This window comes from Delphinapterus leucas, chromosome 19, assembly GCF_059928025.1.
Source record: "Delphinapterus leucas isolate spDelLeu-1000000601 "Yukka" chromosome 19, BTC_Dleu_Yukka2, whole genome shotgun sequence".
Classification (NCBI taxonomy): domain Eukaryota; kingdom Metazoa; phylum Chordata; class Mammalia; order Artiodactyla; family Monodontidae; genus Delphinapterus; species Delphinapterus leucas.
In genome coordinates, this window is record NC_143147.1 from 52,580,458 (window position 1) to 52,607,940 (window position 27,483).

The following is a 27,483-nucleotide window of genomic DNA, read 5'->3' on the forward strand; positions in this document are numbered from 1 at the left end:
CAGCGCCGCCTGCAGGCGGCGCCCCACCACGCGGGACTCCGGGCACCGCCCCCTCGCTGTCCACAGCCCACCCCGAAGCCCCCGCCGCGTGCCCAGAACCCCAGCTGCTAGGGAGTGTAGCGAATAGGGTCCAATCACAGGGGTTCTCAGAGTTCCTGAGTCCCGGAAATCTGTTGCAGAATTTTGAGAGGGAGAATGACTGTTGCTTACAACACAAAGGGTTGGTCATAAGTGTCTCCTTAAACTGTAAGAACTACCCAGTTCTCTCCGCACAAACACCTGCTCAATGTTGGGGAGGTAGGGCGCAGCCCCCTTGGGAATCACCCAGTCTGGGTTCTCGTCTAGCTTCTGCCTCTTCTTGAGCCGTAAGCTAGTTACTTAATCTTCTGCTCCACAGCCTTCCTTTAAAATGAGAGTTGTAATAATCTCTACCTCGTGGGGTTATTGTACCAATTAAAAGAGATAATGACGTAAAGGGTCTAGCATGTGCTTGACTGGAGCAGGGGCACAATAAATGGTGCTACTGTTGGCCCAGCGTGAGGTGGGGGCTCACCACCGCCCAGGTAGTAGCAGATCCATCGCTGGGCAAACATAATGCTTGGAACCCCACGTTTGAATCCCACACTGGAAGCTTGCCCGGGCCCCAGCCAAGCGCTCTTTCTTCCCAGTTTCTGGTTGTCCTCATCATTCAACTTCTGGGTGGTCAAACCCTCATCTAATCTGGTCATCCCTCTCCTGGTTCTCTCTGGCTTGTCACCTCTTTCTCACAATATGGTGCCCTGTATAGGACTGGATGCTTAGGGCAAGGAACTCCGTCCCCCAGAGGTCAGGCTTTTCTCCTGGTTAGGTCCTGGTTGGGTCTCCTGACATAAGGACACATTGTTGTGAGCTTGTGAACAAAACCACCTTTCTTTCTTTCATTCTCTTTCTCTTTCTTTCTTTCTTTCTTTTTCTTTCTTTCTTTCTTTCTTTTCCTTCCTCCCTCCCTCCCTCCCTCCTTCTTCCCTTCCTTCCTTCCTTCCTCTCTCTCATTCTCTCTCCCTCCTTTTCTCTTTCTTTTATTCTTTTTCATAAATTTCCATCTATTCAGATTTCCCAGTCTTATGTAACCATTTTTTTCACAACCTCAACGCAGGATTTAGCACTCATTCCTGGTGAATTTCATCTTGTTGGTTTCAACCCAACTTTACAATCTGTCAAGGCTGCCTTGAATCTGCTTCATCACCCATTGTATTGGAGCTGCCTCTCAGCCCGGAGCCATCTGCAGGGTGAAGAGCAGCTTCGCTGCCTCCATTCAAGGGACTCATGACAATCACAGGCAGCGGAAGGATGGAGCTTTGGGACACCCCCATAGAGATCTCCTTCAGCTTTATCAAAATTGTCCGGTTTTAAATCTGAGTCTCTATCATTCAGCTCACATTTCTGTCTTGTTTATAAGTACAAATGCCAAATGCTTTGCTGGATCAAGATAAATTGTCTGGGGCCATCCAATTACAATGGTGGAGGGGAGAGGGAGTTTGGCTGGTGTTCAAGGACCACAGCTTACTCTTTTCCTAAATGGTCACAGTCACACAACTAGAAACCTGTTCTGGAACTTGCCATGCATGGATGTCAAATTGTTCTCTTCTTTTCAGAATTTACCTTTTACCCCTTTGGGTAAAATCAAATACCAGCAGCTCTTGTGAGGTAAGTCTGTATATCAGTGGCTTCCCCCAACACTTAGCATCAAGTCCAAAGTCTTCCCCATGGCCACAGCCACAAGGTGCTGCCTCCCTGCCCCCACCCCTGACCTCATCTGGACCCCTCTCCTGCCTCCAGCCCAGGGGCCTCCTTTCTTTTACTTGAATACATCAAGCCTGCTCCCACTTCAGGCCTCTTCATTGGCTGCTCTTTCTGTCTAGAACACTTTATTCCCTCCAGCTGCCTGCTTCATTCATTCATCCCTCTGCTCACCTCATTAGAGAGACCTTCCCTGACTACTCTCCCTAAAATGTCAGCCCTCTCCCAACACCCACTGAATTCGATCACTATCTCCTTATCTTTGTTTCAACTCCCAGCATTGACTGCCACTGACCATACATTAATTTGTTTATTCTTTACTCCTGGTTGAATGTAAATTCCATGAGCTCAGGGACCTTGTTTTGTCCACTGCTCCACCTCAGCACTGGAACAGTACCAGGTCCATGGTGCTCAATAAATATTGAACTCATGAACCAACAACCTCTCAGGACTCCAAGAGGACCCCCCACCTCTATCCGCTGACTCCAGTCTCTGCGGTGGGACAGCTGTCTTCCAGCCCTCCTGTGAGCTCCCCACCTGTGCCCTTGTTCCTAACTGAAGACCCTTCCCCTTGGCGGGGAAGAAGGAACAGCAAACAGCAGGTGGCCGGAGAGCAATGCCTGCTCTCTGTCCCTGCCGTGACTCTGCCTTCCTCAGACTGAGGCTACTCAGTCTCCTTCTGCCCCTCCTCCCTCTGAGCACAGCTTTAGGAACCTTCTTTTATGAGTGGGGACAGTGTGTTATTTCTCCAAATCTCAGATCATCTTGAGGTTTGATTCCCTCAAAATCATGGAAAAAATATTGTTTAAAGCCACCCACCAGGGACGCAGCCTGCCTTCTCGATGCTCCCAACCCCCATCCCACCCAGTCACCCTCAGACACCCCATCCCCCCCCAGTCTCACTTGGAGGCTCTGTCACCCTTTCTCCCTTGTTCCACCCCCACTCTCTACTCCCTGACACTCCCCAAAGACAGTAAATCGCACCCTTTGCCCTGGCAGAGACCCTCTCTGCTCACACTTCTGCCAGCCCTAGATTCCCCATCCCAACGTCACCTCAGGCCCCCTCTCCTCCTCTGACCCCAAGAGGAGGCATCATGCTGGGGGTTGGGACTCAACCTCTTTATTAGGCAGCAGGAAAGGGGGTGACCTGGCTCTGATGGGTGGGGAAGGACATCAGGAGCCCGCCATGAAACAGCTCCAACCCATGGGTGACCAGAGCTGGGGGCACTTGCTGGAGAAGAAGGGACAGAGCAGGCATCAGCCCCAGCCTTCCTGCTAGGACAGAGATGCATGGGCTCATCACTCCTCTTCGTCATCTTCTTGTAAGGGTGGCCGATTCCGCTTGAAGAAGCCAACCTGGGGGTGCACAGGGGCCGGAGACAGGGTGTAAAGGTGATCTTTAGGCCCCAGAGCAGCAGTGGAGGATGTATGCTGGAAACCAGCCCGTCACGAGGTCCTCGTCCTGGACCAGCCCAGAACACAAACCCCGCTATGCGATCGAATGGAGGCCTTTCCCCATTTACAGATAATGCACGCAACGAAATTTTTTCTCACGTTTTGTTTCTTCTTGCCTGAACTTTCCTTAAGTGCTGATGATCATGTCTCTATGTGACTCAAGCGTGTGACGGTATATATTTGATTATTATAAGTCTAATGTGTGGCTTTCCCTAAAAGCACTATGGCCTTCCAGGGTTTGGACACGTGAGTTTGAGAACGGCTCACATGTTGTCCGGGCGCAGAGGAGGGAGTGACCCAGCAGGGCCTCACAAGGAGCAGGAAGCGGGGTCTGGATCAGACCTGGGTCTCCCACCTCAGTCGGGGGGGGCGTGGGGGGAGGACAGAGCAGGGAGGAGGTGAACCCTGTCTTTCTCGGTGGCCAATGGATTCCTGAAGGCAGGGCTCATTCCCTGGGACTCCTGCCCTCAGAGGGAACGGGTCTAAAGGCCTTAGAGTTTTTTCAGGTGCCACCTCTCCCGGGGATCTGTGCCCTGGAAGAGGTCCTCTAGAGAGTGACATTCTAATAGTGGAGATGGAGATCAGATGGACGCTGGGTCACCTACTTGGGCCACCATCTCCCTCTGCCTCCCTGCGGGGTTCCCCCCCACACCCCGAAACCCACCCTCCCTTCCTGCCTCACCTTCCACATGGCCAGGACCAGGAACGTGAGCAACAGCAGGCCACCCAGCACGCCTAGCAGCACCCACCAGATTGGAATGTCTCTCTCCTCCAAGACCCGAAGCAGCTGTGTCTGCACCTGAGGGGAGACCCGTGGGTCTCCTCAATCACCGGGATGCTGACCTTCCCAAAGACTCAAACTTGCAGGGCTGGTGACCCCCAGCTAAGCCACCTACTTGTCCCACCCCGCAGACCCAGGGAGGCCCCGCCCCCATCCTGCTGGGCAGGGACACAGGGGAAGGCCAATGGGAGGCCCGCGGGACCCCTTTCTGCCACCATCCTTCCACACTCACCAGAGCTTCCCCGCTGGGCAGGCTGAGGGCGGGCACGGCATAGGGAAGGGAGGAGACGTTGAACCAAGCGTGCGACTGCAGTACAAACTGATCCAGGGGCCTCTGGATGGGGTGGCGGTGAATGCCATTTACACGAGGCCTATTGGTTGCGGGAGTACCGGCCCCAGACTCCCCTCTGGGGAGATCTGCCCCCAGCCTAACCCCATCCCCTCCAAAGTAAACTCTGCCCTCACTCTCTCCCGCCCCCGAAGCCCCGCCCTCCCCAACACACTCAGTGCCCGCCTTCAGAGGGCCCCGCCCGCCCGCATCCCGGCCCACCTGGCGGAGGCTGGGCAACGACAGGAAGGCCAGCACCGTGACCATGACCCGCTGCCCGCGCGCCATCTCCTGCAGCTCACACTGCACCACAGTACAGGGCGCCGAATCGCAGCTCTGAGGGGATGTGTCATTGGTCCCCAGCCCCTCCTGACCCATCACCCTCTCACCGTAGGACCCAAGACAGAGGGGGCTGGGGGGTCAGGGAGCTCAGGCCGGGCCTCCTCCTCGGGAAGGGACTCAGATTCAATCTTGGGACGTTATCTCTGAATGAGATTGCTCCCACAGTCCCGGAGATGCAGGGAGAGGGAGGAAAGAAGTGGGTCAATCACACAGCGTTCAATACCCAGCCTTTTTGTAAACCTGCTTTGGCGTTTATTCATTTTCTTCAATGTACTGGAAACCTTAAAATATGCAAGTGCCCCTCAACCTGCCCCAGACACAAGACCAGCACAATCCTTCCTATTCACTTGGAGGACTCTGTGGGACCACGGTGGCCCACACGAGGCCTACATCACACCCCCCGCCCCTCTCCGTCCCTGCCTCCCATCCCCTCTGCCCCTAGGCGCCAGGGAGGCCGCAGCTGGAGACCACAGGGCCTGCTCACCACAAAAACTGGACCTTGAAGCCTCGAGGGCTGCTCCTGCTCCGGCAGGAGCGCCTGTCTGCGGTCCCGCTTGTGATAGGCCTGGGAAGGGCTGGAGGTGGGCAGCCCCCAGTCGAGCTGAGGAAGCAAAGGAGGCCATCAGGTCCGACACTCTGCCCATCTCCCAGCCCTCCTAGAGTAGAAGGGCCCTGTTTGTTGGGCTGGGGAACTCACCCAGGCTCTCACCTTGAGGGGGTTGGGAGATGGTTGTGGGGAGCACTGAAGGCCTCCCCGGGGCTGTATATCCAGGATGTAGAGAAGGTCGGAGGGCTGGGACTGGCCGGGGAGGCGGAGGTTGAGGCGGAGGCCTTTTACAGCACCAGGGCCATTGTTGTGGAGCTGGCGGGTGGTGGCGGCAGGATGTTAGGAGGCTCGGCACCTAGCCCAGCCCCTGGGGCCCGCCCACTCCAGCCTGGGGCGCGGAGGCTCCTCCCTACCTCGTAGGTGTGCTCCACTTTGGGGCCCCAGCTGTCCGAGCTGTTCTCTCTCTTGCTTTCTTCTGCTGCCACCACCAGGGAGGCTGGAAAGGAGTTCCTGCAGGGGCCCGACACTCCCAGAGTGAGCTTGATCCCCTGACTTGGCGGGGGGCTTTGCCCAGGACCCCGGAACCTTAGGGCTGTGCCTACCAACTCCCTTTTCCATCCCTGGCCTCTCACCCTCTCAGCTCCACATGGGCCTCTGCCCGAACTGGCACATCCAGCATCACCATCTCACTGTTTGGATTCTGGCTGTTCTTGCTGTAAGGGAGGGGGATGAGGAGAGACAGATCAGGGACACCAGGCCAGTGAACATGAGGACTCTCTGGGGCTGGGCCAGAATTTCAGAGGTCTCAGGAAGAGCTAACTCCACAAACAGCATGCCACACTAAAGTTAGACCTAGACAAGAACTTCCTCTAGGGCTCCAAAACTCAGAAACAAGTCTCTGAGGAAGAAAGGGAAGAGGGAAGTCTAAAGAGCAGGCATCCCAGAAGACCCTTATGTATGGAGGGTGTCTGAGGATCTCTGTGTGGAGATCAGATAGGGAAACGGAGTGCTTCCCAGTCTAGTACCTCCTGATCTGCAGCCGGAAGGACACGTGCTCCCCAGCCTCTTCCAGGTTCCCCACACTCACCAACATCGTGATTCCTATCTGAGACATGGGGAGAGCCAAAGTCACTGCCCAAATGCCCACTCTGAATGTGGCCTGTGGACCTCATCCTCCAAGGTCACCATTATTACCTCCATTTTGTTCAGAAGCCCACTCAGAAAGGGTATTACTCACCCAAGAACACACAGGGAGTGGGAGGACCAGGATTCTAGCCTGGAGCCATCTGACTCTAAACCCAGCCCCTAAAACCCAGCTGTCTATGAACCCCTGGTGGAGGAGACCCAGCACCCAGGACTGGGCGGCCTCACCTGGGCGTTCCTCTTCATGGGGTTGCCCAGCTCACACAGCACCACCTTGGTCTCATTCTCCCTCTTCTGGTTACAGATGATCCTCTCAAAGCCCTTCAGAGAGGCAGTCCCGAGCAAGAAGATGGTTACAGAGCATCCCATATATAGTTAAGCTCCCTTGGAAAGTCAGGGAGAGGAGGATGCCAGGGTGGGAGTTCAAGGACTGTCACATTCCACTCTATGTGTTACTGCAGCACCTTATTCTTTTTAATGATTTTTTTTTTTTTTTGGAAATAAAACCCACAGAACATTACATGGAGTATAACCCCATTATTATAAACTACGTCAATAAAATAAATAAATAAAGTGTTGATGCTGGGAAAAAAGACTGGAAGGAAATTCACCAAATGTTAACAGAGGTTCCTGTTAACATTTATTTCCTGAGCCGTTTTTGGTTTGCGTTTTATAATTGAGTTCTTGAATTTTTTGCCATTAGCAAATGTTCTCTTCCAAATTAAAAAGAAAAAAGAGATCACAGCTTTTAAAGGAAGGCATAAGAGAAGTGGGAGCTCTCAGGTGGGAGATGAGAATCAAGGCTCCTGCACCTTCCAGGTCCCCGACTATGCCCCGGGGTGGGGCCTCACCTCGGTGTTGCTGAGGGCCCGCATGTAGTGTGCGCCTGGAGGCAGGTGCACAGCCAGCTCGGCCTCGTAGGCTCCCTCCCCGTCGTTGGCCGCTTCCATCTGCAGCTGCAGCATGTTATCGGCTCCAATGAGGAGCGGGGAGCCTGTCCTGTGGGGAGAAAGGAGTAAAGCCGAGGAGGCTGGGTCCAGGCCCAGGGTCTGGGAGGAGGAGAGGGGCTGAGGACAGAGTATCAGGAGCCAGGTGGGGAGGGGGTGTCATAGGGGTAGACAGGGCCAGGGTTGGGTAGAGCGGGCGGTCTCCTCACACGCTGGCAGTGAGCTGGAGCTGTGGCACACACAGGTCGTCTTCCCCACAGTCCAGAATGATGCGGGTCTAGAGGGGGCACATCAGGTGTGTGGGTAAGTTTGGGGGCACATCAGGGCTTAGGGAATTAGAAGGTCTGAGAAGGAAAAGGAGGTTGGAGATGATGTCAGAGCTTTGGGGTTTGCATCAGGGTTTGGGATGATGTCAGGGCTTTGATAATGACGTCAGGGTTTATGGGTTTATATCAGAGTTTAGAGGTGACATCGACATTTGGGGTTTACATGAGGGTATAGGGGATATTGAGATTTGGGGGTTTTCAGCAGGGTTGAGAGTAACATCAGAGATTAGAGGTGACATCTAGGTTTGGGGGTTCACAATACGATTTGGACACTAACCCTAACCCTGGCTTTCTGGGTGGAGGGGTCCTCCACCTCCCTTGCCTGCACCTGCCCACCCCTACCTGTTCCTGGATGTGGGTGTCTCCATGCAACATGAGAGCAGGGGCTAGTCCATCCTTCTCAGGCTGCAGGGACACATTGAGGCTGAGCACGATGGGGCTCAGCTTGTCCCGGAAGTCGGCCTCATCCTAATGAGGGGGCAAGAGTCAGGCCATCTTGCAACCATGTATCCTAATACGTGTGTCCCCCTGACCACCCCGTGCAGCACCCAGCCCAATGCCCCAGGGCTGGATGAACAGGCTCTGCACACCCAGCCCTGCCCATTCCCAGCCAGGCATACTCGGAGGAAGGCCTTGGTGGTGTGGCAGGTGGGGCCGTGCCTTCCGCTCAGATCCAGGCCCAGGATGGTGCTCGCCTGTTGAGAGGCCAGCAGTAGCACCCGCCGGCCCTGGCGGGGCTTCTGCCGGTCCAGCTGCAGCTCAGCATTTAGGTCTGGCCGGGCAAGCGGGGAGTGTCAGGGTCTCCCCGGCCAGCCTCCAGGGGAGCCCAGGCCCACCTCCCTCCTGTCCCCATGGTGCCACTCACGCAGCTTCTTGGGAACGTTGTGTCCAGTGGCTCCCACACACATCTGGATGTTAAAGCTGCAAAGATGTGAATGGGGCTCAGGGGCTACAGGGTCCCCACACTGAGGTCCCAGATCCTGCCTGGCCCACGCCCTCTGTCTCCTCACCAGCTCACTGGTGTCTCGGTCAGGGGCAGGACACAATTCTTCACAGCAGGATTCAGCGAATCTTGCACCAGCAGCTGGACAGTGGCCATCACCACCGGCTGAGCCCTGGCGGGATGCAGGAAGCTTGCCTTGTGGCCCCGCCTGGCCTAGTCTCCTCTGATGGTGTGGGTCCTCCCTCTCCCCGCCCCTGGAGTCAGTGCTCACCTGTACACAACAACCTTGTTGGCCCCGTAAGCTCCCACCAGCAGGTCTATAGACATTGTGGGAAGGAAAGGAGGTGTCAGAATTGTTAGTTAGAGGGGGTATGGCGTCCTCACCTCATCTTCCCAGCACTTCCCCACACTACCACCCCCATAGAAGGTTTGTTCTGGCCCCCCAGCCCCACAGACAGGTCAGAGCTCTCAGTCGGGCACCAGGTCAGGTTCAAGCCCCCGGCTGTGTCTCAGCATCTCCAGCTAATGCCCAAGAGCCCTTCCTGTCTAGCTGGAGGCAGTCCAGGGGCACCTGGGTATCCATTGTCATCGATGTCTGTGGCACCTCGAAGGGAGAAGCCAAAGCCAGAGCCTGTGGGGAAGGGGCTGTCCAGGACCTGGGAAGGGTGTGAGTTAAGTCCCTCACTCTGACCCAGGAACACCAACACTTGGCCTCGACCGCTGGGACCCCCATAGGGGGCGGCCACAGCAACATCTGGAAGGAGCAACAGAAAGGGGGTGGCTGTTTGTTATCCAGTCTCTCCAGATGTAAAACTTTCCTGAGCTCCTTCTCTAGGCAGACTCCAGGGGACCAGGAGAGGAATGCAGAGGTCTGGGTCAAGGGGAGAGCTGCCCCGCCCTCCAGGAGTTTACAATTGGGTAGGAGGGAGACCCATCAAGTCCGATTATTGTAAAAACAATAACAGCCCTCACTATCTATTGAGGAAAATATAATGACATGATTTCACTTAATCCTGAAAATTAGGCATTATTATTCCCATTTTAGATGAGAAAATAGAGTCCCAGAAGATTAAGTAACCAAGACCTATTAAATATTTGCCCCTTCTTCACCTGGGGGTCTTCACCCCATTCCACTCCCACCATGCAAATCCAGAGTCATACCATGGGCTCGTCATCACTAATAACTTTTAAGATCACTCTTGAAAATTTAATAATCATCACAATCTTATTAATCTGGAAGAATTCTTTGCATGTGATAGCAATTTAAATCTTTGATATATATGTTGTAATTGTCTTTCCTTTGTCTTCTGACTTTATGCTATGTTTCCTGTGCAGTTGTTTTCTTTTAAAAACCTTTATTGATTTTCCTGATCGAGGTACACAGAATTCATCCAAATAGACCATCAGACCAGTCTCGTCCTCAGGCCCTGGGCCTCCACTGTCTCCTGACCTTTGGCTTCCTCATCTCTTCATTGATTTTCTGATCATTCAGTCACCCTCACTGCATCCTCAGCCATCCTGCCCCATTGCCAGTCCTGGGCAAGCCTGGCCAGACCCCACCATATGGAGCACCATGAATTCCTGACCTCCAGCCTTCACTAGGGACCTTGGTGCTGCCCAGCAGTCCCTTGGCGTTTTCTGCTCAGCACCCATTTCAAACCTTCTCCACTCAGTCAAGCTCCTAGCCCCCCACTTCATTCACAAAGAGAAGCAGCCCGACTGTTGTGTTATAACTCCACACCCACTTTTTCCTCCTCTCCCCATTTGACCCTGGAATAGGTGTCCCTCCTACACCTGCCACTGGGCTGAGCCTCCCACCCCTGCATCCCTCAGGCATTGCAGGGACCCTCCTCCAGCTCACTGTATGCCCCCATTTCCCCATAAGATCATTTTCCTCCACATTCAACTTACTCCATATTCTTTGAAATGAAAATAACCTTCCCTCGACCCTCATCTCCTTTCAGTAATCCACCTTTCTCTTTTTCCGTTCACAAACTGGTTGAAAGAGTGGTCTACCCTGGCTGCCATCAGTTCTTCCCCTCCATTCATACCTTGTCTCCTGGCATTCTGGCTTTGGTCCCTACCCAGCCCTGAATTGGTTCTTGTCACTGTCACCAATGACCTCCTTCTTGTTAAAGCCCATGAATACTTACTTCTCCAGCCCCATCTAATTGTACCTCTCAGCAGCATCTGGAGCCACTGACCCAACTTCCTCCGGCTTAAAGCACTCTTCCTTTGAGTTCTGGGCTATCAGATCTCCTGGTATCCCTTCTACCTCTCTGAACATTCCTCTGTCTCCTTTCCAGGCTCACTTCCTCTGGGAGTCCCCTAAATGCTCTTGCTCCCCAGGGCTCTGTCCTGGGCCTCTTCACACTTCGCAAGCTCCCAGGACCTCACTGACTCTCCCCAATCCCCTATCTCCCGCTCAGACCTCTCTGCTGGAAGTGGGGGAAGCCACACCCAGATGTTCTCTGGATACGTCTGCCTAATGCTCCCATGCCCTTCAAGATCAAACAAGTACAGAGAATTCCCTGGCAGTCCAGTGGTTAGGACCCAATGCTCTCACTGCCAGAGGCCCGGGTTCAATCCCTGGTCAGGGAACTAAGATCCCGCAAGCCACACGGCACAGCCAAAAAAAAAAAAAAAAATCAAACAAGTCCAGAGCTGAATTGCTGATCTCACCCCAGACTTGTTGCATGGCTTGAGTTCCAGGCAGTGAAGAGAACCATCACCCACCCAACTTCTCTCTCTTAGCCCCACATCCATTCACCCATCAAGTCCTAATAATCTAAGTAGTAAATATCTTGAAATCACCTTCATCTCTAACTCTGCTGCCAAAGCCCATATCTGGGCGGTCACCACATTTTGCCTGGACTAATGCAAACAAACCCCAATGAGTCTCCTTTAACTCTCTCCTGCTCAAAGCCCTTCCTGGCTCCTGCTGCCCTCGGGTCAAATCCATGATCACTGTGGCTGTAAACCCCTGTGTAGCAAGTGGGGCTCCTCTCATCCCTTACCGTTGTAGCCATCCCGGTTGAGGTCGCCCAGAGGCGCAATGGCTGAGCCAAATCGCCCATAAAGCTGCGTGCCGGTCAGCAGGAGGCTGGGGGCGCCCAGCGCGTGAGGGCCTCGAGTCTGCAGGAACAAGTACACGCGCCCCACCTCGGCCAGCTTGCGGTCAGCACGGCTCTCCATGTACAGTGGCGCGCCCACCAAGAGGTCATGCCTCCTGCAGGCCCGACGGGTGGTTATGTGGGGAGGGGGGCTAGGGGGACGCTGCGGGCCAGAGCCCAATCTCGCCCACCCTCGCCTTCCCGCTGCCCTCGGTGGTCACGTGGGAGTGAGGGCTAGGAAAGGAGGAGACCGAGGGCTGTCAACGCCTCTGGTAATTTGGGACCCAACTGGGTAGGGGTGGGGGCGCCCAGCTTCTCACCCGTCCCTGTTGACGTCAGTGACGGCCACTGAGTGCCCGAAATACGAAGCCATCTGCAGGAAGCCCGGCCGCACCTTACTTTCTGTCCCCGGACTCGGTACCCTCTCTTGGACTTTGCCCCCACCATGTCCCGCGGAATATTCTAGGGTTTCAATCCCCCAGCCTTGGCCACCCCCCAAGGGGACCCGACCCCCACCTGCTCTCCATGCAGCCGGTGCAGCGTCTGGTGGTTCGAGCTCAAAATTTCCACCTGCGCGGACAACGCACAGGAGCGCGTCATTGTCGCCCCCGCCGCAGAAGGGCAGGAGGTGTAGGTTGGGGGTATCAGGCTGAAGAGTAAAGTCAGTGCCTTCGAGACACTGAGCGGTGGGCAGAGGGCACTCACCGCTCCCAGGGTCCAGCTCCAGGTAGGGGCACCGAAGACAAACTCTGGGGAGAGCCAGGCCCAGCCAGTGAGGTCCTTGGAATCTCTACCCGCCTCCCACCCGCCATTCCTCATCCCAGGGAGATTTCGGCGCGGGTCTTGGAGGTGCTCCTTCCCGGGCTTCCCCAACCCCCGCCCCTAAGCGAATTCCTTGCCTGTAGTGTTTGGATTCCCGTCGAAGTCGCCTACAGCCACCGAGTACCCTGAAGACACAGCGCGAATTAGCCTTTCCCGGAGGGTGAAGCAGGGAGGGGGCCGGGAGGGAGGAGACTCTCTAAATCCTGCATTGTGTAGACGGGAAAATCGAGGCCACCGAGACCTGCCCTAGGCCGTGAAGCGAATCCAGGGCGGGAGGTCGAGGTGGGGTGTATGGGAGCTGGGCGGTCTGCAGAGGGTGGGGAAGGGGAGCTGCGGGAGCAGAGGATGGGGACGCCTTAGCGCTGGAGCTGGCCAGCCAGGGTTGGCAAGGGGTAGTTCCCACAGGGGCAGGACGTGACCGGCGGTGACACTTAGAGTGCTGGGAAGCCTCGAAGGGAGGTGCCAGGGTTACCCCGGTAGCCGTCGAAGTACTCTGGGTGGCTGTAGTCGAAGGTGAGCTGCTGGGTGGGCACGTGCCACAAGAGGGTGCCCGGGCGGTAACTCGAGATGATATCGGCAATTGGAGCCCGCGCCAGGAGACCTAGGGAGCGAGGGACAGCTGGTGTGGGGCCCCAGACGCCTGGGGTCTACCCAGGCCGAGAGAAGGGAGGGAGGTGTACGGATGGGCACGTACCTAGGAAATAGTAGCCGCCAGGGGCCCCAAGCACCAGCTCCCCAGCCTGAAAAGGAAGCCCTGGAGGTGAGAGGGGTTCCTGTTTGGGAGCCTCCCCCACGCCGTTTATGATCCTTACTCGCCTGAGTGACCACGGAGCTGAAGCCGGCTTCACAGTAGCGCTTGTCTCCGCCTAGAGGAGGCAAGAAGGAAGGGTCTGTGAAGAAGCAGGCCCTGGGGCCTGGGCGGGGCCGGGAGGTGGAGTCATATGGGGGCGGGGCCCCGGGGTAATACGGTGGCGTGGCCTTTAAGCGGCTCCCGGGCCGGGGGCGTGCGGGGTGGAGCCAGGAGCTGGGTCACTGGGCGATGCCAGAATGAAAGCAGGGTTTGGGGGAGCTGGTGGGAGGGAAGGATCAGATTGAGGGCGGGGCTAAACCACCGCGAGTGGGCGGAGCCAAAACGGAGAGCGGAGCTCACCGAAGTAATTTTTCTGGTAAACCCGGCTCATGATGTTGGCCCGGCAGGGTGAGTACTCTGCGCGGCCGCTGTTCTGCAGCTGAGCCACGAAGCATCCACCTACGGGCGTCTTCTCAGCCTCCTCGGCCTTTTCCAGGACGTTCCAGTGCTGCCAGGGGGCGCAGGCCTGAAGCAGGGCCACAGGAGAGTGGGGAAGGGGCGGGACTCGGGTTCCCCCCCTCCACGTGTCCCCGCCCTCTGTCTGCTCCCTGAGCCCAGTCCCGTAGCGCCCACCACAACGATGTCGCTCCAACTAACGACCGACGCCCCTAGTCCTTGACGGGCCTTGAAGGTTTGGAAAGTTTGGGTGCCTGCGCTTCGCGTCTCATCATCTGGAGGGCACAAGAAGGGGTGGGGTGCTGAAGCCCAGCTGTCCGCTCTCCCTGTAGCCCCTCCCTTTCCCTCCTTGTGCGAGACTCACTGAGGTCGAAGGGCAGCGAGGTACACTGGTCGCCCTCGGCCTTCCAGGGGCACAGGAAAACGCCGCCTGTCTCCTCCTGGCTGCGGCCCAGGGTCCGTGGGGCGCCCACCACGATGGACACGCTGCATAAGAAAGCTAGGTGAGCGCTGCGCGGATTCCGGCGTACCGCATTCCCCAGTGCCCGCGCTGGGAGCACTACCCGGGAGGGCAGTGTGCCTTGGGGGGGCGGGGTCCCTGGGTCATCTTTTCCTCAGTGAAACCTCACAGACCATAGAGGCCAGTCTTTTCACTTTATGGTCAGTGAAACTGACTTCCAGCGAGGGAAATCATATGCCCGCAGCAACCCGTGGAATTAAGGGTAAAGCTGAGACTATAACCATCTGGTTCGATTTGAACACCAGGGGTTTGATATCCTTGCCTTTAGAGACCTCCTAAACTCTTTACACATCTACATTCCCCAACACCTGCCGCCAAAAGTCATGGGTTTATATGCACCCTAATATGTCTGTCTGAACTGTTATCAGATCCCTTCCTGAGGGTGAGTTTTAACGGCGAAGAATTAAGCTAGTGGTCACCTCTAAAGTGGGTGGTGGGGTGCTGACACCTCTGAGGACTCTAGTAGATCTAGGTTCAAATCACAGCTGTACCATATATAAAAGGTGGACAATACCAACCAATAAATGCTGTCAGAAGTAAATGAAATAAATGTAAGAGGAACATTCAGCACAGTGCCACCCAAATAATACATAACGAGTGCTCCAAAAAATGCTATAATTTTTTTTTTTTAGTCTGCAGAATGTTTAAGTAATGCCCATGAGACCAATATCTGTGGAAAGGAGGGGAAAGAAGCACGAGTGGGCAGAGGAGGGAGCGGAGCTGAGATTCAGGCCCAATAACAGCCATGGGCTAATGCCCTGGGAACTCTGGAGCTAGAAGGACCCTTCTGAACTGTCTGGAGTTGAGGTGAGAGAGCCGGACCCTTAACTTTTCCCCTCTCTCCACACTCCTCATCGATCAGTCATTGTTCCTAGGCCACATTTGGAAGTGGGGGAGCTTTGGAGGAGGTGGCTCTCTTCAGCAGAGGAAATTTCCCAAGGGGCTGATACTTGAAGGCCATCTGCCATTGCCACTCCCTGAAGCTGGACATTAGTGTCCACTTCAATAAGTAACTAGCTCAGGGTAGTTCCTATCAAGAGGAAGAGCCAGGACTCTAATCTTAGCTGTCTGATTTTGCAGCCTGATCCATCCCAACCATGAATGCCCTATTGCTTCTTTTCAAATATCTATAATTTTTATGGGGATGAGGGGGTTGGAATAGAAAAGCAAGGTGGGGGGGTGGATAGACAATTTCATAGTTCTGCAAGTCAATTTAAGACATGTGCTCCTCTCTGTATTTCAAAAGGATGAGGGTGGAGTGGGTCATAACACTGACCCTTGGGGAAAAAATAAAGCATCAACTTTTGTCTTCCCTTTGTCCTTGCTCTGCCCAGCTCCCCAGTGCTGCCTCTCGTTGTCACCTTCACCTGAGCTAGTCCCTCCCCAGTATTCCTAACAAGAACTCAGCCCGAATAGACCCTAGAAATCGCTTTGCTCAACTTCTATCACAAATGGGGAACTCAAGACCCAGAGATGCAGTGATGGTGGGGGAGTCCCCCAGGGCTCACCTCCCACGGCTGTCCTTGTAGAAGTCCAATGAAAACCCAAAGTAGCTACCATTGGGGCCTGTGTAGAAGGTGAGTCGCACCGGGTCCAGGTTCAAGGCCCAGGTTGGAGGTGCAGCACCGGGTCCCAAGAGCAGCTGCACCCACTCCAGAAGCCAGAGGGCATGAAGTGGACACAAAGCTCTGGCCATCTTCCTTCTCCCACAACCTCCTAGGCAGGAATGGGTTAGCTCCTTCCTCTTCCTTTCAGTTCCACCACAGGAAGTCTTTTCTTATCAAACTGAAACCCACTTGCTGAATAGTAGACAGAGTAAAGGGCTCTAGGTCCTGGACCCATACGGTTTCTAGGATTGCCAGGAAGGGGGTGAGGCCACTCTGGGGGGTGGATGCTTATGGCTGAAAGTCGACTCCTCCCTTTTTCTGAGAGTATTTTATCATCAGGTCCTGTTGGTTCTGCCTTTCAACTATGTCTCTTGAATCTTCACCCCATCTCCACTACCACCACGCTAGTCTAAGCCACCATTGCTTCCTGCTTGGGATACCAGCTGGTCTGTACACCTCCACTCTAGCCCCCAGTTCTATAGTTCCTCCTCCCCCCACACAGCTGCCTGCACTGCCAAGGCACACTGTGACTTGGTCAGAGGTGGGGGAAGGAGTGAGGAAGCTCCTGCCCCCTGATAAGACCCGAGGCTGCTGTAGCCTTTTGGATAAGGCACTTATCCACTTCCTCCTTCTAGGGCCTTCGGCAGCTTCACTCAGCCATATTGGTACAACAGCTTCCTCACTCATCGTCCATCTGGGGCCAAGTCTTAATGTGGCCACAGCAATGCAGCCAGTGCTGGGGGAGGGGTGGCAAATGGATCTTGGCTGAAGGGGAAAGGAGATGGGGATAAAGTGGAGTCATTCCAGGGTGTTCTGGCTCACACGCTCTGAGATTTGCACCAGTTGTTCAACTGAAGGCAGGCCTCACTCTTTCTTGGGTGACAAGAGCTTTTGTCCAATCATTAAGGCTTGATTCTAGTGGGGTCATTGCCTAGGGGATGCCTCCCCCAACTCCTCAGGCTGGTACTCTGCGGTTAACACACATGGGCACAGCACCGATCACACCGTTTAGTCATGGTCTGTTCACTGGATTTTGTCCATGAATCCCTTGAGAGTGAGGTTCCTTTCTGCAGCCCCTAGCCAAGAGCCCAACATATTGTAGGCGTTACTGACAGACAGACTGAATAGAAGCAGGCACTGAGGATGGAAGAAGCAAACGCAGGCTCACATAGTGGAAAGAAAAGAAATAATTTTGAGCAGAAAGATCATTTTCTATGGATGCTCAGAGGAGGAGGAGTGCCAAGTCTTATTGGCATCTCATGTCTTCCCCAAAAAGCATGTTGTCAGGAAGGAAATTCAAGAGATCTGCTAGGGGTAAAGAACACAGTCACATTTCCTTTTGCTCTATATTTTCTGATCAAACTTAACCATCATCTTACCCTGCCCAACTACCCGGGCCATTCTGGAACCCCTTCAGCACCTCCCTTGCCCTCATAATTCACCACCTTAGCACACAGCACAAAATCTTATCCCTTTCTAGGTTAGAAGCTCCTTGAACTTTAGTCTGGGCCTTCTTCACTGCTGAATTCCCAGTGCCAAGCTCATGGCAGGCACATAATACTCAACTCAGTCATATACTTAACCTTCCACCCTCCTACTGTCCTCATCTGAGTGGTATTGTATTACTGGTGTATAGCCCCAAATTAACTCACATTTCACTAACATTTTTAATAAATTCTCATTCTGTTCAAGGCATTGAGTGGTAAGAGATACAAAGATAACTGTCAAGGATCCTTAAAAAACTTAGTCCAGAGGGAGTTAAGACAAGAACACATATAACTGCAGCGGAGGGATAGTAAAGGATGCCTTGAAAAAGGTAGAGATGATGCCTAGCTGAAGTCATTTATTTGCTCCATCATAACAACCCTATGAAATAAGTACTATTATGCCCATTTTATAAATGCAAAAACTGTGGCACAGAGTTTTAGGTAAATAGCCCAAGTTTACACAGCCAATGGGTGGCAAAACTAGGAGTCAGACATTCGTGTCTGAATTCATGTTCTTAACCATTGCACTACATTGCCTTTTGTCAGAGAATGAAGAGGGGGACTTCCCTGGTGGTCCAGTGGTTAAGAATCCGTCTTGCAATGCAGGGGACGCCGGCTCGATCCCTGGTTGGGGAACTAAGATCCTACATGCTGCGGGGCAACTAAGCCCGAGTGCCACAACTACTGAGCCCATGTGGGCCACAACTAGAGTCCACACGCTCTGGAGCCCACAAGCCACAGCTAGAGAGAAGCCCGAGTGCCGCAAGGAAAGATCCAGAGTGCCGCAACTAAGACCCGACTCAGCCAATAAAGAAATAAGAGAATGAAGGGGTTTTTAGACATAGGAAATAACATAAGCAAAGAGAGCAGCAGGAGGACATAGAGGTCAGTTATAGAGAAAGGCAAGTAGTCAACATAGGGTGTCTAAAGGGGAGGACTGGGGCATGAGAGTGGAATGGAAGGCTGGGGTCTAATCACTGGAGGTCCTTGAATATCTTAAGGAATTTGAACTTTAATACATAGGAGATGGAGAATCATAAAGATTTTTTAAGTCAGGGAATAAGATACATGATCAATTGTGCACCAGTCTGGATTACACTAGCTGCCTATGGATAGAAGGAACTGGAAAAGGCAGGACTTAGTGGGAAGATCAGATGGGTGGCATCTACCATCCTCTCAGTTAAAGGTGATGAGGCCTGAACCAGGGTACTGGTGGCAGGAACAAAGGAGAGAGCAGAGATAACACATCCAGTTACATCAGTAACTGGATGTGTAATCTCTGCTCTCTCCTTTGTGTAGTAGGGAGGTGTCAAAAGTAATTCAAAGCTTTGGTGGCTGGCTGGTAGGACTGTAGTATCATTAACTGAAATTGGAAACAGGTAGGATCAGATTTGGGAAGGGAGAGTTTGGTATTTAATAAAGATTCTATTCCTTGTTGGGTGTTCCTTTGGGGTCAGAGCTGGGTTGATAGTAGGCAGAGGAGTGCTGACACATTGCTGTCACTTTCCCGTTCCATCAGCCTGAGTCCTAGAATTTCTCAATGAATGCTACGGCTTCATAAAGTCAAAAATTATTGAACTTCTACTATGTGCCTGGCACTGAGCTTGGCAGTGTGGAGGATATACAGAAAAATCTTCATCTTTGATGTTTCCTTGCTAAATCCTGATGCATAATCCTGTTACTAGTGGTATTTTACTTTGCTTTTCTTTCTTGAACACATAATCAAAATGTTTACTATGTGTTCAACTCTATATAAAACACTCTAAGGGATTAAGAGAAAAAAGGAAGTATAAGAGTCAGTCCCTCCCTCTCAGAGCTTACAATTTTACTGGGAAACAATGAGTACAAAATGAACTGCACTCTGATTCTGAAAAGCCAGTAAGCTTACATGGGACAGGGACTTAGATCCTAGAGTCAGGGAGGCCAGCCAGGAAAATGCTGCAATAATTCAGACACGAGGTAAGGGGGAGGTGAAGGTATCCCTGGCAAACAAGAATGGAAAGGGTTCACAAGGCCTGAATTAGTCACTGAGGGTGTTGAAGAGGGAGTACTTCCATGTTGCAAGCCCAGGCAGCTGAGACAGATAGAACCCCTACTGGAATCAGGCAGCTGCACATACCTCCACACAGCATACTCTCTACACGTGTCTGCATCTTTCGCTGACACCTTGCCTGCTCAAAAAATCACTTTTCATTTTCTTTATTTTGGCCGTGCCACGTGGCCTGCGGGATTTTAGTTCCCTGACCAGGGACTGAACCTGGGCCACCACAGTGAAAGCGTCGAGTCCTAAACACTGGACCTCCCGGGAATTCCCACTTTTCATTTTCATCTTTTTAGGGCAGGGATTTTTCTATTTTAGAGAAATAGATCTGAGCATCCAACCCAAGGTTCAAGTTGAATAGCTACTCTTTTGTCAAGGGGAGAACACAGCTGTATGAGAGTAGGAAAGAAATAGACCATGTACTGTTCCTTCCTGAAAGGTTGAGGAAGAGAGGAAACTAATTTATCACTACAGATCTATGGTTAGCTTTTAATGCTGAACTTTCCCTGCCTTTTGAGACTTTTCCATACAGAAAAGTAGATAGAGGCTTTTATCTGCTCAGTAACAATTAGGACATACTTCCTTTTACCAGGTAGCTCTCAAGCACTGTAGTGGTATTAAAGGGTTGAGGAGAATAATTCAGGACTGGTTCTGGTATACAAAACTCCATCTGGAGGGCAAAGGCCAGGCAGGTGACTCATCTCAATTGCCCTGAAGTCCATCCAAAATCCCAAAAATCAAAGCTAGAAATTCCAAACACATTTAGTGAGCACCTATTTGCCATACATTCTACTACACACAGATTGTACATCTAAAATGAGCAAAAGGATAGAAATAGAAGAGAATCTGGGGGACTTCCCTGGTGGTCCAGTGGTTATGACTCCTCGCTTCCACTGCAGGGGGCACGGGTTCAATCCCTGGTCTGGGAAATAAGACTCCGCATGCAGCTCAGCAAGGCAAAAAAAAAAAAAAAAAAAAAAGAATCTGGGGAAGGGTGGAAAGGAGGTGCACATTCCAAGACACCTCCATAAGACTGAGAAACTTAACCCTTACTTCCTCCCACAGCATAAGCTTTCCCCTCTACTTGGGCAGGCTGAGCTTTGAGAAGCACAGTCTAAACATCATATGGTTCATAAGAATCTATGATCACTTCAAACAAGATGTTATTTGTAAACCATAACTCCCTCCATCCCTTCCCCACTTGAGTGGATGGGGCAACAATCACGACAGACTCTAAGTTTCCACAAATCATTGGTTTATTAGAAAGTTCCTTTCCCTAATTTTACAGCATATATATCTCTATCATATGTGATAAAGTTAAATACAATCTGTTATGCTTGTAAGTAAGGATAGGTTATTTTTATTTATTTTTTTTTAGTTTTAAAATCACTATTCTGGAAATTAAAGGAAACTGCCTCCAGGAAGGCAGAGAGGCAGCCAGAGTATGGCTCAATCTACAAGCTAATGGGAAGCAGCACAAAAATGTTAATACTGTATTATTTAAATATTTACATGGGCTGAAAGCAAAGAAAAATGAGTCCCTTCACTTCAAACAGATGATTTCATTTTCCAGTGCTAGTTATCAAAAAAGCGATGCTTCTGAATCAGATGAGGAAGCACTGAACAGGCAGAAGGCTCAGTCAAGAGTCTTGTTTGCCCAGCACTTGCTTGTCATCAACTCAAAGCCTTTCTCTTTTGGAAATTGAAGAAGAAAGGCAGAACAGAGCCCTGGCCCACGTAAGAAGGGCTTGTTTTTCCTGTCAGGTGACCACCCAACCAATTCTAGCCACAGGAATAGGCAGGGATATGCCAAACAGGGAAGTACTAACTACACCAAAGAAGATGAGACCTACAATATAAACACCTTTGGGTCAGTGTATTAATTAGGTCTGAGAGCCGGGTGAAACGCAAGAAGAGGAGGAAGAGGAATTGAGGTGGTACTTCCCCTGATAAGTGTCATGGGAGAAAAGAAAAAAGGTATCTTTACTGCTTAAACTAAGCTGGGTAGAAGGCATGGAAACAATGAAGCAAAACAATCTGCAGAATCTATAAATGTGCTCACCTCCCAGTAAGTGGAGGAGGAAAAACTGTCCCAACTCTATCACCCTCCAGTCTACTTCTACTTCAGTTTCTAGCCAACCCAAAAGGCACATTAAAAAATTTTGTCAGAGGGGGCTAAGTACTAGGAAGGCAAATGGACTGCCTGGGACAGGCACCCCTGAAACCCAGGAATCCCCCAGGACAATCATACTGAATCTCACTGCTTCCAGAGAATAAAGCTCTTGAATCTCTCTCTCCTCCTCTGTGGGGTGCACCTGTTTCTCTGTATAAAACAGCGAAGCACGTGAGGGAGACTCTGTCGTAACTGAGTATCCCTCTGGCACCCCCAGCTGACTGCTGCCCATTAGTTCAAAAATTCTAGTGCTGGGGGCACCACTTACTACAAATTTTGTCTCTGCAAAGAATGTTAAACAACGTTCCTTTTTCTGTTTTAACGTTTTTATAGTTCATAACTTCAAAAAATACATGAGCTTGATAAAATATACATGCTTAGTCATTTTTGCATCTAGCAGAAAACAAATACTTTATTTTTTTGTTTTCATTTTATAACCTTTAAAGTTTCTTAATTCAACTAGGGCAAACATATTTACACAAAGCCACCAGAACAAGGATCACTTAAAGAGCTGGATGTAAAAAATATTATTGCAGTATACTACAAATATGGAACCTTTTTTATATGAGCTACAAAAAGCAGCATTTACGTTTATAGAGTTCAGTGCAATTTTTTACATTAAAAAATCCTATAAATTAAGAAGGAAACATCAACATGACAGAAGAAAATACACCCTTCAGACACATGAGCTCCTCTCTGGGGAAGCACATGGGTGACTATGTTCCGCATAGCTTCTATTCACGATAGGATCTTCTTTTCTGGGATATGCAGATGTCTCTTCTGGGATGAGGAACACGAGGACAACAGTGCCAAATGTGTGGCTGTTTGTGTGGGAAGTGGATCGAATGACAGCCTGAGTGGCACCTGGTTCCAGGTCAGACTCCCTTTCCACTTCACCCGGGATAAATAAGGTCACCAAGGTCAAAGACACTGATAAGGCAGGACCAGATGGAAAACCCGCCAGCCAGAGAGGAGGAAAATGTTTTAAAATTTATAGACAAGTGCAGAGGATAGAAAGTAGAGAGGAGGGGAGTATCTAAACTCAACAGTTTGGAGATGTTGCCAAAGAGGGGTGGGTAGCACTTACTGGTGTTCCCAAGCTTAGAAACACAGGAGAGGGAGGGACAAACAGAAAGGGGAAAAGGGAAAAAAATCCCTGATAGTAAACCCAAAGCAAACCTCAAATCTAAAACCACCCCTGCAAGCCAAAACTCAATTCTTTGGCTGTCAGACACTGCCCATTCCAGCTTCTACTTGCTGGTATTAATGGCTCAACACCCCAAGGGAAGATTTATGGGTCACCTTCCCTGGCCCTACCTGGGCTCGTATCCCCCAACTCATGTTCCATGGCTGGGGGGGTGCTGCAGGTCCTGACCTGAGAAGATGGGGTGAAGTAGTGGGTGAAGGTGGAGGGCAGTGGCAGCTGCTGCAGCAGGCCGGGGGGCAAGTAGGGTAGGGTAGAGGGCAGCATGTGGAACAGGGTGGAAGGTGAAGGGCCCAGGATGGATGGCTGAGGCGGGAATGATATGGATGGGATGGCTAGCTAGAAAGGTGGCAGGATGGCCAGGGATGATCGAGTGAGTGAGGTGGGACAAGGAAATGGGGGTCAGGTGGGGCTGGGGGATATGATGTACTTGGGCAAGCGGCTGGGGATGAGGGTGGGGGTGAATGCCAATGGCGGCAGCAGCAGCTGCGGCATGATGCTGCAGGATGGCATGCTGAACAGTTGTGATGGAGGTGGCAGAGGCTGTGGCCGGCTGCTGAATGTGGATGGGCTGCAAGGCTGGAGTGGCTGGGGCCAGGGCAGCCGAGGCGGGAAAGGCCTTTACTTGCTTGGCCAGAAGCTGCTGCTGGATGTGTTGCTGTGCGGCCTGCTGGAGCTTGCTGTACTTCTCCATCTCCTCGGGAGTGAAGGTGATGGGCTGGCTTTCCAGTGGGGCTAGGGAAGCATCCTCAACCCCATCAGCTGACTCAATACTAGGCTCCCCACTGGGAGGTGCATAACTGGGGAAGTGCTCAAGGTCTGACGCTATAGGCAGCAAGCTGGATTCCACAGGGCCTGGTTGACTGCCACTATCCAGGGACTCGAGGGTGTCCCCATCACTGGGGTCAGGGAGGTAGTTATGGGAGATGGATGGGTCCCCAGGATAGCAGTCAGAGTGCACTGGGGTGCCTAACGGAGCCACGGGGTGATCAGCAGTAGCTTCTTCAGACTTTGGCTCTTCTGGGGGTGGGTCTGATAAGGGGCCAGCTGTTTCCTCTGAGGAGAACTGATGTCCAAATGGGGCATCACTATTCCCTGGAGGCCCTTCTTCTGTCTCTGACTGCTCTTGCTCTTCCCCCCTTTCTAAGCCAGACTCTTCACATTTCTTGGTGTTGGGCTTTCGGGTAGCTGGGAGCTTCCCTATCAGTGGAAGGACAGGCTTATTGCCAAGAGAAGGGGGGAGCTTGGGCCCAAAATAACCTTGTGGAGGATCCTTGAGCTTGAGCCCAGCTTTATTAGGGGTGGCCAGCACCTCCTCACTCACACTGGGTTTCCTCTCCACTTTCCTTGACTGGATCTTCTCCAGTAGCAGTTTGGCAGTGACAGAGTTCTTGTCTTCAGGGCTGCAGTCACCTTCTGACCCTCTTCCTGGGCCAGTGTTGCTGTTCTGGGAGGGTGGGCCTATCCCTTTACCATCATCTCCTCTGCCATCTTCTTTCTTCTTCTCCCCGGAGCCTTCTCCCCGGCCTGATCGGAAATAGTGGGGAGACTGGGAGCGGTAGATTTTAGAGCGAATGAAGTCTCGACGACCAGAACGCCTCTCCTCAGGGCTCTCGTGACCCCACGATCCCTTCCTGGAGCCTGATCTCTGCGAAGGGCTCCGGGTGCTGCAGCTGCGGTCCCGGCTATAGCTCCGACTCCGCTGCCAGCTGTGGGCTGTGGTGCTGCGGCTTCTCCGTTTGCTCCGGCTGCGACTACAACTGCTGCTGCGGCTGCGGCCCCTGGATCTTGAGCGCTCCCTAGTATGACTCCGAGATCGGCTTCGGGACTGGCTGCAACTGAGGCTATAGTCGTCATCAGAAGATGAATATTTGTGCCGCTTGGACCGGTGCTTGGAACTGGTATAGTCTGAGTCATCAGAGTCGTGGGAGCGCTTGGAGTGCCTTCGTGATCGGTCACTATAATCACTATAGCTGTCATCAGAGTAACTGTGTTGTCTACTATAGCAGCTCTGGTCTGAAGAAGCATCTGAGCTACTTGAGTAAGAACGCCGGGAGGAACGGCGAGAGGAATGGTGCCGGCCAGACCGTGAGCGGCTACGGGAATGCTCACTGCCCGACTCTTCTTCCTCCTCTTCCTCCTCCTCCTCCTCACTGTACTGGGATGGAGACTTCTGGTGCAGCCGGCGTGATGAAGCATCATCACTATCCTCATCTCCACTACTGGGTCGACTTCGATGGCTAGATCGGCTGCTCCGTTTGCTGCTAGCTCTCTGCTGGCAGGATGAAGTTGGAGGTTCACCTTTGTGTTTCCTCCCACCATGATCTTGGGAGCTGCCACCGCCTCCACCTTCATCCTTCTTGCCACTGCTCCCTTCTTCAGCTGGAATGGATCTCCGCTGGGAATCATCTTGGGCTCGCCGCCGTCTTCTTGGTGGTGCAGGGCTACCACTACCAGGGGGTTCTGGTTTGGGCCCCCGTTCAGAATCTGCTGGGGCTGATGACTTATTCTTCTTTCGTTTTCGCTTCTTGCGCTTCTTAGACTTCTCCCCAGACTCTGCCTTAGAGCTTTTCTCTTCTGGGTCAGGCTTGTGTTTCCGTTTGTGTTTGCTGGATTTTTTGTGTTTCTTCTTCTTTTTGTGTCGGTGGGACTTCCCAGATCGTTCTTTCTTGCTAGGAAGGCTTCTCCCTGTGTCTTCTGTCTCTGACCCATGGCTACCCCCAGGCTCCTGCTTATTCAGGCCGCTACAGGCAGATCCTGGAGCAGGTGCATCTATTCTGCCTCCTGAAGAATGTTCTACATTCTCTCCCTCCTCTTTGCTTTTATTTGGCTCACTAGGATCAAGGCTTTGGAGATGGTCCTTTGAGGAGCCTCCTATATCCTTTGGTTTTTCTGTCCCTTTAGCTCTGGCATCTTTGTTCCTTGAAAGCTTGAAGTCAAAGTACAAAGGATTACAACTGTAAGAAATGGAGGGTTCTGCCTTCGTGAAAATTAATAGTTCTGATGGCCACTGGAGGGCAGTGCTTTCATCTTTGCTTAAAACTGGAAAGAAGGGACCAGTAGGATGTCTGGGTCCCTCTTGGCTTTCTTTCCCTGCTGGAGTGGCCTGAGAGATTTCTTTAGGAGGATTAGACTCACACATTTGGATCTCTGAATCCTTCTGACTCTGACTCTCTAAACTATGCTCACTTACATCCCCTCCTGAGGCCTTCTTTGTCTCAGCTTTGCTTTCAGGCTCTGAGGGCTCAGCCACACTGGTTTCCATCTGCTGTTCAGAGACTTCACCAACTGTCTTTTCTGCTCCTTGGCTTGCTGCCACCTTGATGCAGCCTTTAGGCTTGGGAGAACTACTTCTTTTGCTGTCTAGGGCATTCTTTGGGTGTGTACTATTATCACCTTCCATTTGTTCACTGGCTCTCATAAAGAGTAGGAAAGGAAAATTAGGTTTTACTTTGCAGTGTGCTGGGGGGATGTAGTGGTAATACTCTGGCTCTGTAGCCCCAGCTCCTTCTTCTCGCTTCATTCTTTTTAACTTAGATAATGTTGAGGCAAGGGACCCTCCATCCTGAGGGTCTTCATCCTCTTTTTTACCATCGAGATTACTGCTACCATCGGAATCTCCCACCTTCTGCAGTCCTTGGTCTGTACCCTTCTCATCAGCTTTTGTTCCATCTTCAGAGGTCCCTTCCTCTGCATGGTCCTTGAAAACTGATGCTATTGATTCGAGTTTGACAGGAGCCTTCTTGGCAAAGGAAAATGACACTCCCAGTTTTTGCAATGGGGTCCCCAGATTATTCTTAATGCCAAAGCTGACGCCTTGAGAGGCTAGCCCAGGAGACTGTGCCAGTCCAGTGGTATTAGTGATTTGTACTGCAGTGAAAGGGCCTCCTTTATCTGTGGAGAATTCAGATCCCAGGCCACAAGTGGCAGTGGCACTTGTGCCACTGTTTGTCGCTGATTCTTCTTTATCATCATCTCCACCTTCTTCATCTACAGCCACTGTGGTTGGTCTGAACATGGGACCACTTCCAGGTGCACTACACAATGGTTTAGAAAAATGAAAAACAAAAAAAAACAGGTTTAGGGAACATTTCATACTTCTTTTTTTATTTTTGGCCTCCCCACGCAGCATGTAGGATCTTAGTTCCCTGACCAGGGATCAAATCCGCACCCCCTGCAGAGGAAGCATGGAGTCTTAACCACTGGACCACCAGGGAAGTCCCTCATACTTCTTATATGATACTAATCCCTTATGCTTGACCATTCATCACAGGCAGATCTTAAAAGACACTGAGTGGTGGTCATTCCCCAGCCCTGTGCTAACAAAAGGAACTTCCTCAGTGAGGTTAGGCAAAGTCTCACACTACTAATCTACCAAGCTACATTCGCAAGGATAGCCAGTTACTGCTGTTTCTTCCTTAGCTGTCTAAAATATAAAAACTGAGGTTTACCTCTCAATTCAAATACACTATCATTACCGTCTGGTACAGCCCACCTGTCCTGTATCCACTCTCAATTCTTATTGTATCATCCTACTATCAAACATATGGCCGAACATCTATTCACAAAGGTTGCACAGTTCACCCTTGAATACAGGTTTGCAGGTTTGAACTGCGAGGGCCCACTTATGCACAGATTGTTTTTTCAATACATATCACACAATCTGCGGTTGGTTGAAT

At 51.9% G+C, this 27,483-nt stretch overlaps 2 protein-coding genes across 7 annotated transcripts in view; both read right to left on the reverse strand.

Moving 5' to 3' along the window:
- Nucleotides 1–2,852: 2,852 nt before the first annotated feature.
- On the reverse strand, nt 2,853–21,130 carry ITGA2B (integrin subunit alpha 2b). Its single transcript, XM_022565207.3, has 30 exons — nt 15,801–21,130; nt 14,137–14,258; nt 13,950–14,047; nt 13,677–13,842; nt 13,343–13,392; nt 13,221–13,266; nt 12,999–13,127; nt 12,604–12,651; nt 12,410–12,453; nt 12,221–12,274; nt 12,025–12,077; nt 11,609–11,820; nt 9,163–9,345; nt 8,863–8,908; nt 8,659–8,763; nt 8,514–8,569; nt 8,269–8,420; nt 7,991–8,116; nt 7,532–7,599; nt 7,227–7,374; nt 6,604–6,696; nt 6,258–6,337; nt 5,865–5,945; nt 5,646–5,742; nt 5,395–5,547; nt 5,170–5,286; nt 4,566–4,679; nt 4,248–4,349; nt 3,917–4,033; nt 2,853–3,135 (listed from the first exon to the last, which is right to left on the reverse strand). The coding sequence occupies exons 1-30, from the start codon at nt 15,986–15,988 to the stop codon at nt 3,079–3,081; spliced, it is 3,105 nt and encodes a 1,034-aa protein (XP_022420915.1). The 5' UTR covers nt 15,989–21,130; the 3' UTR covers nt 2,853–3,078.
- Nucleotides 21,131–21,252: 122 nt separating this feature from the next.
- The window catches only part of GPATCH8 (G-patch domain containing 8), a 94,510-nt gene continuing 88,279 nt past the window's right edge, over nt 21,253–27,483 (reverse strand). For all 6 annotated transcript variants that reach the window (XM_089901307.1, XM_089901305.1, XM_089901310.1 and 3 more), the window contains one exon: nt 21,253–26,841. In XM_089901307.1, the coding sequence (XP_089757433.1) occupies nt 22,938–26,841 (3,904 nt within the window). In that variant the 3' untranslated portion in view covers nt 21,253–22,937. The remainder of the gene's footprint in view (nt 26,842–27,483) is intronic.

Coding starts and splice junctions, on each gene's coding strand:
- ITGA2B (XM_022565207.3), bottom strand. CDS start 15,988: ATGGCCAGAGCTTTGTGTCCACTTCATGCCCTCTGGCTTCTGGAGTGG. Junction 14,259..15,800: donor TACAAGGACAGCCGTGGGAG/GTGAGCCCTGGG, acceptor TTTCTTATGCAG/CGTGTCCATCGTGGTGGGCG. Junction 13,843..13,949: donor GTTGGAGCGACATCGTTGTG/GTGGGCGCTACG, acceptor GCCCTGCTTCAG/GCCTGCGCCCCCTGGCAGCA.